This window comes from Cyprinodon tularosa, unplaced genomic scaffold (assembly GCF_016077235.1).
Source record: "Cyprinodon tularosa strain WSP-4 unplaced genomic scaffold, ASM1607723v1 ctg37, whole genome shotgun sequence".
Lineage (NCBI taxonomy): Eukaryota > Metazoa > Chordata > Actinopteri > Cyprinodontiformes > Cyprinodontidae > Cyprinodon > Cyprinodon tularosa.
In genome coordinates this window covers 118,236-132,855 of record NW_024039085.1, presented here as the reverse complement: position 1 = coordinate 132,855, position 14,620 = coordinate 118,236, and the positions used below count along the sequence as shown (strand labels likewise).

The 14,620-nt window shown below is 38.4% G+C and overlaps 1 protein-coding gene across 2 annotated transcripts in view; it reads left to right on the top strand.

The window, feature by feature from the left end:
- zgc:171482 (zinc finger protein) overlaps positions 1-14,620 on the top strand; it is a 103,163-nt gene that overhangs the window by 45,273 nt on the left and 43,270 nt on the right. For both annotated transcript variants that reach the window (XM_038296473.1, XM_038296472.1), the window contains exon 5: positions 4,848-5,093. In XM_038296473.1, coding sequence (XP_038152401.1) covers positions 4,848-5,093 — 246 coding nt within the window. The remainder of the gene's footprint in view (positions 1-4,847; positions 5,094-14,620) is intronic.

Here is a 14,620-nt window from a genome sequence, read left to right as displayed (position 1 = left end):
ATGGCTAATACGAAATAATTTAAGGCCTCTCCCCATGTATTGCTATTTAATATAACTGTGGTTTCTCATTGTACTTATTTAGAATACCAATTATTCTTTCCTGGGGAGATATCTGTTTTGTCCACAAACAGTTACAAACATTACAAGTAAGAGTGAATTCTATGATCCAAAGAGCTGTCTGATGCCTTAGGAAAGAAAACTGTAGCAGCTATTAAGATTGTGGTAAGGGATCTTAAAATAAAATAGCTACCACCTGGTCTGGTCATCCCAAAAAGCTAGATGGTAAAAGGCGCATCCAGATGCCAGAGATATAACCTTGGAATAGAGGCAGCCTCTTGCTATTGTTTATGTATGTAAAAAGTATAAAGAGCTATTTCATTTTTAATGTGAGTGAATTAGTAAAATTGTTTTCTCTAAAGGAAACTTGGAGGCCAGACTGACAATTGAGAGAAAGGAGACAAAGATTAATATTTATGGATTAATTTTCTTTGGACAGATGAGACTGACTCTGATTTTATTTGTTCATTTGTAGCATAACAGAGAACAAGTTATGCTAGAACCGATATGTTTAGCAGAACCTCATTCAAACCCAAAAGCTTGATGGTAGCAGTGTAATTTTGGGGGATACTTTGCTCAGGCAGCAACTTGCTGGCTATAAAATCTTAGCTGATTTCTACGTACCATGTATCAGATGGTGTTTGAGGAAAATGTAATATCACCCGCATAAAAATACAGTAAGCTGTAGCTGAACATGAACCTAAAATATGACAACAGAAAAAATTAGCAAATCCATTAAGAATTGAAAGAGAGAGACAATTAGGTATTAAGAAATAAAACGTCCGCAGAGTTAAGCCTGGATCTCTATCCTTTTACATGCTGCAGTGTAAATAGAAATTTAATCTAAATACAAAAAAAACTTGTTAAGAATCTCTAGTTAAAAGTGAGGAGTATTGCAACCTTTCCTCACCCCGATACCACTGATGAGATTTCCACCGAAAAACAAGAATCACATTGTACATCTTTATATTGAATAAAACACTAAATATTTGATTAGGTGTTCCACTTTATCCACATTATTGTATTTATTGTTCAAAATGCAACATTTAGAATGCCCAATGAAAGTCCAGAACAAACCAAAAGTTGTATCCCCCCCATAAAGAAATGCAAGCACCACTGATGTAGTACAACCAAACATCTCAGGAGCATTAATGGGGCCCGTAGACTAAATCCAGATTGAAAAAGACTGGAGTTTGTAGTTTTGCTCAGCTTCCCCCTATTAACAAATTCTTTGTTAATAGTTTATGAGATTTTAAACTGAATTTCAACACAATAAAAAAAACTAGTGTGCAATAATGTTGTTATAGAATTGGCAATAGTCCTCATTATAAAAATTACAAATGCTGATGAAAATTAATTCTCATTGCTTAGTATTTGCAAACTGATCTTTTCCAGCTTATTTATTTCTGATATAAACTGCATTTTAATCTAGTCTTATTTTTAAGAAAAATTAGTTGAAAATCAGTTGCCTAAATTGTGAAAAATGTGAATTACTTTTAAATATTGATAGTTTTTCTTGTTCCCAGCTTGGGGTAGGGAGTAAAACAAGGGATTTTAAAGCGACTTTGGAGAGTATTTTTAGTCTTTTGTATGGCTAGGGCATGATCCTTCATTTAAAATCGTTTTATTAAAATGAGGGGGGAGGCAGACATAATAAATAACAGATTCCCAAAGAGACCGATATATTTTTAACAGCATGAATTTCACCCACACACAGATGTACACTCATAGCAGTCAACATGCCCTCTTCTTTGACAGTAAATGTTGCAAAATACATGTTTGCCCCAAAGTTTACATTAGTGAGTCACAATGCATTACACATTTATTATTATCAAAATATCTCTTATCACAACATTTATGCCAAAAAAAAGTGCTCAGACTGCAGTAAACTTTAGGCACATTTTTAAGTTCAAACCATCCAGGTTCTTTATGCTAGTACTATTTTTGGTGACACCTGCTAAAAGCGCTAGAAAATGTTTCCTAAATGAAAGCATTGAGAAATGGTAAGGCTATTAAGAAGCTAGTTTACAGCCCTCTTTAACCCCCAACAAACATCTTTAAGTTTGTGCACAACACTGTATGTAAGCAAGTGGGACCATAAAGCAAGGTACTTGGAGGTATGGCATATCTAACAGGACTATAGTAAATCTGGTATTACAACTAACATGTTTTAATGTGATAAAACAAGGTAAAAAGGTTACAGCATAAACCAAGTTCAAAATAAAAATAAAGAAAATCATTTTACAGTTATTTCGTAGTACTTTCTTATGAGAGTTTGAGTATATTTTCCTTAAATGTGTGATCATCTCCCAGGATGTTTTACATAATGTGATACAAATTGGACTGAAAGAGGTAAGTCAGAGAGCTGTAAACACACCATTGCTCCAAAATGGTGTGTTATAATCAACCCCCAAAGTGACTTCTGCTAAACTTTGGCCTACTTTGGAAAACTGTCACTTCTGTGATTCTGCTACTTTCAAATTTACGTCTCTTTATGACAGTGGGACCTGGAGGAAAAGATACAGGGGAAGTCGTATAAGAAGAGAGAAATAGTGACCTGGGAGAGAAGGAGAGGATTTCAGGAGAGATTAAAGTCAAAGCTAGACTTTGTGAGCTCCCTAAGATGAGCACAGTACAAAAGACACACACTCAAGTTGACAGGCTAGGGCGTGCATGGGCAGCACAACACGCATACATGCACATGATCATCAGACACACGGAAGTAGAGTTACTAATGCAGTTGCTTAAGAAATCTGGAAACTAACATTCGCTGAAGTAAGAAAAAGAAGAGTCAATAGATGCTAGGAGATACTCCAGAGAGATAAAGCTGAGATACTTGTGTCTGTTCCTCTGAGCACATCAATCAAGCTTTTCCTTCTACTGTTACACACACACTCTCCCTGTGCTCCACTCTGTGAAAAACACTTATTTCTGCTCCAATGTACAAGGATCACAGTCAAAAGAGGAAATGTAGGGAAAACATGGGATAGAGAGAGGAAATTACATTGGAGAATCTTTTTCTCTCTCTCTACTTCTGCTCAGTACTTCTTCCACAAAGCTGTCAAAGTTGAGATATTTCATGTGTGCATGGGCATGCACAGACAAACATCACAGAGAACTTTGATGACCAACTAATATTTGAGGGTGGCAGAGAAAAATTGAAAATAAAGGACTGCTACACAGTTACAATGTTGCATTTGAGCAACTGAGAAGACACACGGAAGTAGAGTTACTAATGCAGTTGCTTAAGAAATCTGGAAACCAACATTCGCTGAAGTAAGAAAAAGAAGAGTCAATAGATGCTAGGAGATACTCCAGAGAGATAAAGCTGAGATACTTGTGTCTGTTCCTCTGAGCACATCAATCAAGCATTTCCTTCTACTGTTACACACACACTCTCCCTGTGCTCCACTCTGTGAAAAACACTTATTTCTGCTCCAATGTACAAGGATCACAGTCAAAAGAGGAAATGTAGGGAAAACATGGGATAGAGAGAGGAAATTACATTGGAGAATCTTTTTCTCTCTCTCTACTTCTGCTCAGTACTTCTTCCACAAAGCTGTCAAAGTTGAGATATTTCATGTGTGCATGGGCATGCACAGACAAACATCACAGAGAACTTTGATGACCAACTAATATTTGAGGGTGGCAGAGAAAAATTGAAAATAAAGGACTGCTACACAGTTACAATGTTGCATTTGAGCAACTGAGAAGACAGGGTGGCAAAGCAAATGTGGGTGGGTGTGGTGGGTGCGATGAGGAGAAGAAGAGCCATAGCTACGGTAACTATGTGAACAGAGACTGGAGACACATCAAAGTATTAGCAGCCAATCAGTTTGCATGGCTAGAGTTCAGTCAACACAGGCCTACATAGACCTCTCAGTAGCAGACCTCCGCAAACAAGGGTCAGTGGTCAAATATTTTAAGCATGCTCTTCATATTTTAGTGGTTAGCTTGTGGTTTCTGTGAAATAAGTGGCTCATTCTAGCTTGAAAGCACATGTGAGTGGGCTTTTGTTTGTGATATAACTATGATATGACTAAACGTGTGGCATTGCAGCTCTGTAATCATAGTCGCTCTGACCTTAGAGTCATTAACACATTGAGGATAGTGAATTGGCACATTTGGAGATACCATCTGGCATCGTCAGCTTTTTCTCTCAGTCCGGCTGTGGACCCAGCCCCCCTCCCAGGATGTCTTTTTACACGTATTGTACCTTACACATCCAAGCAGGCTGTTTGGAAACTTAGTTCTTGCACAAAAACACACTTTTTCTCAAGAGATTAAACATGGAGTTTGTTCCTCAAAAAGCCAGGCCCATACATACGGAGACATGCTGTCTTCTCTGCGAGAGCCACAACTACGTCCTGTGGTCATATCAGAGCCTGTTGGCTATTAATGGACAATCACCATGGTAACCAGTGTCGTGTCATGAGTAGCAGGTCACCTGGAAATCTGCCATTTCTTTTTCAGTCCCTCAGAGGAAAGACAATACATTGCAATGCTGAGAAAAAAAGATAAAATGGAAAGGCTAAGCAGGATGGTAGATATAAGATCTTGAAGACTGGAGTGCAGATTGCTTTCATTGACTATTCTTCACTCCGAATTTGATTGCATTATGCTTTTCTTACCAGTATAATAAAGTGTTTTCATGTCATGCCTTTTTTGCATTAGTAGAACATTTGCATTTGAATGAACATTATTATCCACCTTTAATCCTCTCTCTTTTCTTTTTTTATCCTGTATCCCTCTCTCAGCTTTAACTCTTGCCTTATCACTCTCTCCTCCAGATTCCTCACCTTCCACCCCACTAACCTCAGACTCCAACACTTCCCCTGCCTTACCCTGGCCAACGCCGGAGCTCAGTGGAAATGGTGGCAGAGAGGCTGGGAAGTACTGCTGCCTATGTGGAGCCTGGTTCAACAACCCTCTGATGGCCCAGCAGCACTATGAGGGAAAGAAACACCGCAGAAATGCTGCCAGGGCACGCCTGCTGGAGCAGCTAGCAGGCAGTCTGGATGCCACAGAGAGCACAGGTCGGCCTCTGAAGTCCCCACTCAATTCAGTGACAGGCATTGCTAGTGAGAGTGTGAAGATGAAGGAGGTGAAGTGATTGAGTATGGTTGGTTAAATCTTCAATTTGTACACTCTAAAGGTGGTCATGTAGAAATGAGACATTAAATTAAATTTTAGTAGTTGTAAGATTTCTCCCTCCGAAATCACAACATTGATGAATCACTTCAATAACTAATTTAATGAGTTATATGTTGAATATCAATGTCTCTGGGCATATTTTGGGTTTTTAGGTGAATAATTTACAATTAAAGTCTCCCTAATTTTATAAAGCTTATCCTGCGGAAATCTTACAGAAACAGACTTTATTTCTGAAACATTTGTTTTAGTCACTTAGCTTTTAGTAAGGGACTTGGAAATTAGATTAAGTAGCAATAATCAAAAATTCTGTGAACACAAGTCTAATTCTGACCCTGTAGATCTTAGCAATAGGGCTACATTCCCACTCCAGGTCTTCATGCGCAAATCAGATTCTTTGGCTGTAATTTGTTTTATCTGGTTATCCCATTAACTTTAAAATATTATATCTGACTTCAGCGCAAACTGCTTACAGCTCCAAACTGACCAGAATACACATAAGAGCAACAGCACAACAGTAAACAGAGGGAAATAGGTGTTATGGTTTAAATACAGCCATTTAATGTGTCAGCGGGTGCTGTGCGACAAACATTGATAAAAGGGAACTGGTTCTCTTTATTGTGATGTTTAAGGAAGATCTTACTGCCATTTCAGCACAACAGATTATTTGGGGCAACTTTTTTTCAGATATATAAAAGACAGAGGCAGATCATAGCATGCTCTCTAACCAAGATAGCATTTCTAAAGTCATCTGTTTGTAGGGTCCAGTATGAATTTTACAATACAAACTATGTATCCCATACATCCTGATAGTTCTGAGAGTATTTATATTAGGCCTTAATAAATTTTGATCTCTATTTATTGACAACTCCAATATTTTTCTCTCTCCCCTGTGCAGTATTATCCCAGCTCCTGTCTATTTTGTTAAGTGCTGCAGTATTCTGGGGGGAGTGCAAAAATGTGAGGACTGTAAAATGACGTCAAAGAAACATTTATATTAAAACTTCATCTCACAACACATAATCTGCCTTCGTAGATCCCACAAGACTCACTTTAAAAGAGAAGATATGATTCCAGAGCACATAGGAATGTGACTCAAATGTGACTTAAAACAGTCATTCCCACTTACTTTAAACAGCTTGACCTGATCACTTGACCCTCAAAAAATCAGATTTTGCTTGACTAAGTAATTGTAGAATGATGATCTATAAATTAGAATTCCTGTATCTTGAGTGTATGCATCTGTAGAAATATTGGTAAAAAAAATATACATTTTCTACCCACTGTATAAATAGAAACTATCAAATCAAAAACACAATTTTATCTTACCTAATTAGTTGAAGCAGTCATAAAGTTGAAGAATATGTCAAAAATACAACCAAATACTGTAAACAGTTTTGGGAAAATAGGGGACACAAAGCTGTGGTAGATTAAAGAAGGACATTGCAACCTAGAACAAATTTGAAGGGTTGAAGTCAGAAGGACAGATAAAAGGTGATAACTCCAAGACAGGATGGCATTAGAATTATCAGAGTATCAAAAATAGACAAAACCAAAAGAGAACCAAAATAAAAATGTAAAATCTTTGCAAGTCTAGACAGAAAGAGAACAGAGTTGAACCCCATAGATTGCAACAGGTTTGATGAATATATTAATACATAGACATATGTATTTTCCTCTCTGTATATGGCTCTTATTCCTTGTTAAACTTTGACCTGATATCTTGTTAATTCTGTTTGCAACAGCTAGTTTTCCAGATCAGTTGCCAGGGTTCACAGTCTACTCAGATTACAGTACAGCTTTCACACTTGTCAAAGCTGCATTTCTGGGTATGTGTGAAGCTCATGGTTCCTCTGCTGCTGTAGGAAGTTGTTAAGATGATTTCAATCGATCTAAAAAAAACATGAGCAAGCATTCTAACACAAACCACCTATGTAAAGGTAACAACAATTTGCCTTGCTTACTTGAGTTGGATCAATGTCAAATACTAGCATGTTGGCATGTCTTAGGTTTTACATTTCACATATTAGTCAGGGCCATTTCTTTCGTCTTTCTCCTACCCACATTCCTGCTCAAGTAGAGCAGGAAGAAACCCTCCTGATTTAAACTTTAACCTTAACTGAAAGGTAGTCTTACAAAACATTGGGTACTATTTGGCACAGTGATACCATCTAACATCGTCCTGCTGCACTTACAAATTTGGCGCACTCATAGCACACATTACACAGTCTCTGCAAGCAAATCATTTTGTGAGCCAAAGCTGCGCTCATCGCTCTGTGCTCCAGGTGCCATGACACAAACCATCATCTCAAGAAGCCAATCATATTAAAAGCATGAGTCATATTGCCGCCTACAGTGGCTCAGAGGCTTTAAAAGTGTCGTGTTGGATATTGTCCGCGATCCACACACTGTGACCCAGATCCCACAAACTTAGCTCCTTTTCTATGATTTTTGACTAAAACATTATAAAATAATAATAAAACTATTATAAATATTTAACAGGTAGCTTTTTAAACCAGTTGTGGTTTGCATTTAATAAAACCTCTTGCTTCACTGCCATATATATATATATATATATATATATATATATATAGTATGATAGAAAGAGGCATATATTTATATATGTAGTATATAGTATGATAGAAAGAGGCATATATTTATATATGTAGTATGATAGAAAGAGGCATCATTATGTGGAGGACTTCACATGTCCTTGCAGCAAGTGAAACCCAGATATAAAGTAAAGCATGCATGTACAAAAAAAGATTATATATATATATATCTATATATATATATATATATATATATATATATATATATATATATATATATATATATCTATATATATCTATATATATATATATAGATAGATATATATTATATATCTATATATATATATATATCTATATATATATATATATATATATATATATATATATATATATATATATATATATATATATAGATCAAATGTATATGCACATTTCTGCATTAAAAACCAACAGAATACTTATAAGAAAAAGAAGACAAGACAACTTGATTTTTTTTGTTGTCTGGAATAGGACATGATTTTAACCGCGTAGAAGTTGATGCAATCCATCATGCATTCTGAGATCCATCCAGCCATCCATCCATCCATTTTCTTCCGCTTATCCGGGGCTGGGTCCCAGAGGCAGCAGGCCTTCCCGATCCCCACACACTGCCTCCAGCTGCTCTCGGGGGACCCCGAGGCAACACCAGGCAAGCTCAGATACATAGTCCCTCCAGATCCACAAAACACATGTGGACTGGTTGGGCCACATGTTGGACCGCTCCGACTCCATGTCTCCAACCACGCTCGGATCTTGGAGAAACTCATCCGGAGGTGAGAGTTGAAGACCGCACTAACAGACGGATCCACCAGACATTCCCATAAACCCTCACAACATGCTTAGGCCTGCCAGGTCTGACCGGCTTCCTTCCCTGCCAGCAGATCCAGCTCACCACCAGGTGGTGATCGGATGACCCGAGTGTCCAAGGCACATGACCAGAGATCAGATAACACGACCACAAAGTTGATCATCGACCTCCGGCAGGGTGTCAGGGTGCACTTATGGACGCCCTTGTGCTAGAACATGTTGTTCGGCATGGACAAACTGTTATTAGCAGAGAAGTCCTATAACAGAACCCCGCTTGGGTTCAGATCAGCCTACCGATCACCCATGTCCAGGTCTTACTGTCGCTGCCCATGTGGGCATTGAAGTACCCCAGTAGAATAATGGAGTTCCCAGTTGGAGCACCATCTAGTACTTCTCCCAAGCACTCCAAGAAGGCCGGTACTCTGCACTGATATTGCGCCCATAGGCTGAGACAACGGTGAGAGACCTGTGCCCAAACCAAAGGCGTAGGGAGTTGACCCTCTCATTCACCGGCGTGAACTCCAACACCTAACGACTGTGATGGGGCAATGAGCAAGGCCACCTCAGCTCACCACCTCTCCATGTTGGCAACGCCAGAAAAGTGGAGCGTCCAGCCTCTCTCCAGGAGACAGGATCCGGAACCCAAGCTGTGCTTAGAGGTGAGCCAGACTATATCCAGCTGGTACCTCTCAACTTCCTGCACAAGCTCAGGCCCCTTCCCCTCAACGATGCGACGTGCCACGTCCCTACAGCCAGAAATTGGGTGCGTGGACTAGGCCTCGACCGCCACCCGGTTCTCTCTGCACCTGACCCCTACAGATCCCTCTGCAGGTGGTGGGTCCACAGAAGGAGGGGCCCACGTCGTAGGTTCAGGCTGAGGCCGGCTGGGCCCTGTGGGCAAAGGCCTGGGCACCAGGCGCTCGCATGGGGGCCCCAACCCCAGGCCTGGCCCCAGGGTGGGGCCCCGGCTGCGCCATACCGGGCGACGTCATGGTCCTTGATTTAGTACTATCAATAGTGGTCTTGTAAGCTGCACTTAGTCTGAGCCATCACCTAGGACCTTTTTGGCATGAGAGACCCTACTAGGGGCATAACGCCCCGGACAACATAGCTCCTAGGATCATCCGGGCACTCAAACAACCCCGCCACGTTAAGGTTGCAGCTCGTGGGTGTAATCTTGCCCTATTCTGCTGCAGTTATTAAGAGTCAGAGTCCATCAGTTTTTAGATTTTTCACAGCTTTAAAACACCTGCATTAAATGAGTTACTTATTATTAGGTCCATGGAGAACTTTAACTATTTCATTTACACATGTTGAGGTAAGGATTGGGGCAAAAAGTTTCATTAAAATAGTTATTGCAACTGGAGTAGCACGTGCCTGATCAAAACAGTAATGTTTTTAGCTTAACACAGGTGGACTGTATTTACTCAGGCTATTTGAAGTAAATTTATCCCACAAGACTTAATTATCAGGAATAAAGGGTTGAATATATGGCAGTTTTTAGTTTTTTAAACATATTTCTTGCATAATTTTCATTTAAACTATATTTATGTATGTTAGTCTAAATCCCGCACTTTTAATGTCCAAAACACTGTGATAACATGGCTCAAACATATTGCAGCTGTAGCATAATTCTCACTTCTGATTGGCTTTTATTATTACTTCAGATGTGAGTTAGGGTGAAAGTGAAGGGCAAATAAGAACCTCAGTGTTGCATAAATTTATCTTTGCCTCGGTTTTCTCCTTCTCTTATTTATAATCCTTTTATTCTGTCCTTCCTGCTTCTGAAATCATTCCTCCGTGTCTATAGCTTGTTTCTTTGCTCCCTTGTTGTCTGGATGTGTGTATTTGCATGACAATCATGTTAAATCTGTCAACACATCCCATCTGTCATCATCTCTGCAAGGTGTGGTTAATTATATTCTATATACAAGATGTAACCATAGGATCTGCCAACTGTTTTATTCTTGCATTACATTTATACTTCCCATAATATATGACCTTTATATAAAATTGTCTCAAAGCAGCACAATGTATACATGTGTAGAATTGTTCTCTAACATTTTGTTCAGCCATTGACAAGGGAGGTGTAATGGGTGTGGCTAGAGGCAGGGGATCGAGGGTGCCTGACTCAGCTTATTCCTAACATAAATCATAAAAGGGTAGAAACCCCTCAAGACAGGCCCTGTGCTTTGTCTTGGCTCTCTGGAGATTAGGAAAGGAATTGGAAGCAGAGAGATAGGCAGCGAGATGGTTGTGTGTATGCGTGTGCATGTGTATGTGGACTCTAGAGACAGTTAAGTTCTGAAGTCGGAAGAATACTGTCTATAATTGATGGTTGTGTTTCAGTTGTGAGACGGAGATGACCTCCTGTCCCAGGAGATAGTGCTCACTGTAATAGCTGAACATCACTTACATATATAACCACAATAATTTGTCGGCTTTGCAGATATATGTGTTGATTATTGAGTGCAGATCAATAAAATGCCTGACCCTATAACCACTATAGGAAATGACTTATTTGGACTTATATTTTTAAATAGATTTTTTTTATTCATTGTATTTACAGCTATGAGATGGCTCTAATTAGGGGTGGTTCTAAATAACCTTAAGAGGAATATTAGAAGGCTCAAAAGTTCTTATTAGCAATATGTTCTTCGATATTTTTCATTTTTTTTTGCAGTTGTGATATTGCAACACATTGGTTTTATAATGCAAACTGTAATTCAATATAGGGCCGGCTCTAATTTCTCTCAAATATACACATCACAATTCTTTCTGAATGTTACTGTCATGATGGGTCTCAGAATTAAGCCCAAAATGCAGAACACACGGAAAACGGGGTAAAAGTTCAACAGAGTTTATTATGGTTCACAAAACAGACGATAAAGAACTTAATCTGGAACAAGTTCAGGGCTGGTTCACTAGAGTCTTGACTGGGACTGGAGACTGTTGGTTAGCAGAGTTTATAAGAAGCTAAGCATCTAGCTTCTTCAGGTTAAGCTCTCCTAGAGCTTCAGGCTTGAGACTGGTTTCCAGTGAGGCAGCTCTTCCTGAGCTTCAGACCAGAGACAGGTTTCCAGTGAGGCAGCTCTTCCTGAGCTTCAGACCAGAGACAGGTTTCCTGTGAGGCACAGACAAAGGAGAGATTAGAATCAGATCTCACTCTAGAGACTACCAAGATTTAATCTGTAACAGAGGCTCAGGAAGCTAACCAACTAAGATCAACACTGCGGCCTGGAAGCAAGGTCTGGCAGGGGCTTATAAAGGGGAGGTCTCCTGATGAGAGGATTAACAACAGGTGTGCAAGAAGACTCCAGCCCAAGGAGACCCACGGCGCACTCTGCTGGAGACAGAGGGTAATCTCCAGATCCCAGCAGTAACTCCAGTCCTAATGGAAAGAAACAAAGAACAAAAGAGGATCCTCGGCGCCTTCTGGTGGGCAAGCCTGAGGATCCTAACAGTTACAGAATATTCAGTAGTTAGGGTTGTGAAATTTTCCCTCAAAACCTTCAACAGAGCTAAATAATAATAAAAAAAAAAAAACACTGCTCTTTTTGTGGAATGACTAAAAAGGTAAAAATGTTCTTGCCAGTTGAGTACTCGTACTTTCATTTGGATTTGAAGAGCATTTAGATATCCTCTATAGAGTGAGTGGAGCTGAAAAATAACATCAGACAGATAAGGAAAATAAAGTGAATATGGTGATTGGTTCACATTATGTCTAATGACTATTTGATTTTATTATTACCCATTTGCCACTATAAATTATTTCCTACAATGAAATATACCTCACTAAATCAAGTGGCAATAGAACTGTAAAAGTTGAAACATGTGTAGGTATATCTAAGGAATAACTTTCTGACTAATTTTTCATTTCTACTTAAATTTTGATAAAACAGATGGTGTATCCATTTTCTGCAACATGTGCTGCAAAATTAATTAGACTTGTTTTAGTATTTGAAAAGTTCCACTTAGAGCTAGACAGTTTCTCACTCAACCTTAAGGACTTTTCATATAATAAATGTTTTTTCATTTCCACAAATGCTTATTTTAACCAACAACCGGCCACCTTGTCAATATTGTTGGTTTTGGTAGCATCTAAGTAAATATCCTATTTTATTTGGCCACTGAACAGCACATAACCCGCTCCTAGTGGATCATGGTATAAACGCTTTGGAATGAGAAAAGCTTAAAAACATGTATCCAAATTAAAATGTCAATACCATGAAACGAGGTACAAATTAATATGTCTTATGTTATGGTCAATCATTTAATAGAAGAAGAAATAAGACACTATATGCAATAAGTGATGTTTACTTTTATAATAATCATTGCTCATGGCTTAAGTATCCCACTTACTTTGTTTGAATTAGTGCCATTTATCAAACTATACTCACCATAAACAAGATTTCATAATTGCCTGTATTAAATGGTCCCAAAAATCCATCTGAGACACATAAAAGGATTTGGAGAAAGAGCTTGGCAGGGCATATAAATGGAGTGAGTCACAAACATCATACCCCAACAGGGAGCAATAATGTTCCAAGGCTTGAATCAAAAACCTTCACTTGTACATCTATGTACTGTTTAAAGGTCTGAAACTAAAGCAAGGGCAAGTCAAAAAATATCTCCAGCTAGGTCTCCATTATAAGCATACAGGGTATTTCTAAATATTGTGAACCCATGCATTCAGTGTGTCAAATAGTTATTGTAACAAATTAAATCCACTTCAGTTTATTTTTTATTTAATTCACAACATATGTCATATGAAGGCGATTTACAGAGACAATTCAACTAGATTAACATTTTCTATCTAAGGAAAACCAGCTGATTGCATCATCCCATTGACCCTTAAGCAATCCCTCCCACTAAGCATGCATGTAGAGACAGTGGAACCACTAGTAAACCTGCAGATTGAGAGTGCAGTGTTCTGTCAGGGACATAAGGTACTATCAGATATCAGATCCCTGATAATAGATGTAGCATGGCAATTAAAGGCTTTATATGATAGAAGGAGTATTTTATATTTTATTGTGGATTTAACATGAAGCCAAAGATGAAAAACTTTGATAGGGGAGAGATGAGCTGCTTTATAATTTTTATCGGAACTCTGGCCATAGCATTTTGGATCAGCTGAAGGCTTTAAACTACAGTTTATGGATTCCTGATAGTAAAGAAATACAATAATCCAGCCTTGAAGTAACAAATGCATGGACTAGTTTCTCAGCATCATCCCTGAACAAGATATGTCTCATTTCTGCAATATTCAGATGAAAGGACATTCACCATTAATACCATCAACAAAATCATCAATTTGTGAAGAAAGATAAAATAAATAATTTCCCTATGATTAGTGACATAGATGAGATAACAACTGGAACAGATGCATTAAAATGTATAACTGCATTATATGATAATGTTCTGCTAAAGTACCACCTTCTTTTGGGGGAGGAGAACTCTGTCAATACAAGGTCCAAAGTATGAAGATGAGAATATTTGGTACTATTCACATTTCGAGCAAAGTCAATTGAGTCTAAGATAGCATTAAAGGCTTAATTTAAGCTTTCACCTTTAGTGTCTGCATGGATGATGAAATCCACCACTATAATGACCTTGTCAATATTTAACAGTAAATCAGATAGGAACTCTGAAAACTGATCTGAAAATTGAACCTGGTGGATGACACAAAATTACAAAAGGAAGAGGTTTTGTTGCTTTGCAATTTGGATGAGGGAAACTAAGAGTTAAATGTTCAAAAGAGTTGCAACTTTTAACTGGGCTTTGAGTAATCAGTAAGTCACATTGAAAGATCGTTTCCACTCTCATCACCCAGAATTTCTGGCTGTTTGGAAATTTTTGAAGAAATAGATCATATTAAATTAATCTTTAACTGTTTTAAATTCTTACCCTGATTGGAGTCATTTTAATTTCAATTTGATTATCATGATTTACTCTGTTAGGATTCTTTTCTAATATTTTTGGTTTTGGGCAAAACACTGAAAGGAGTAACA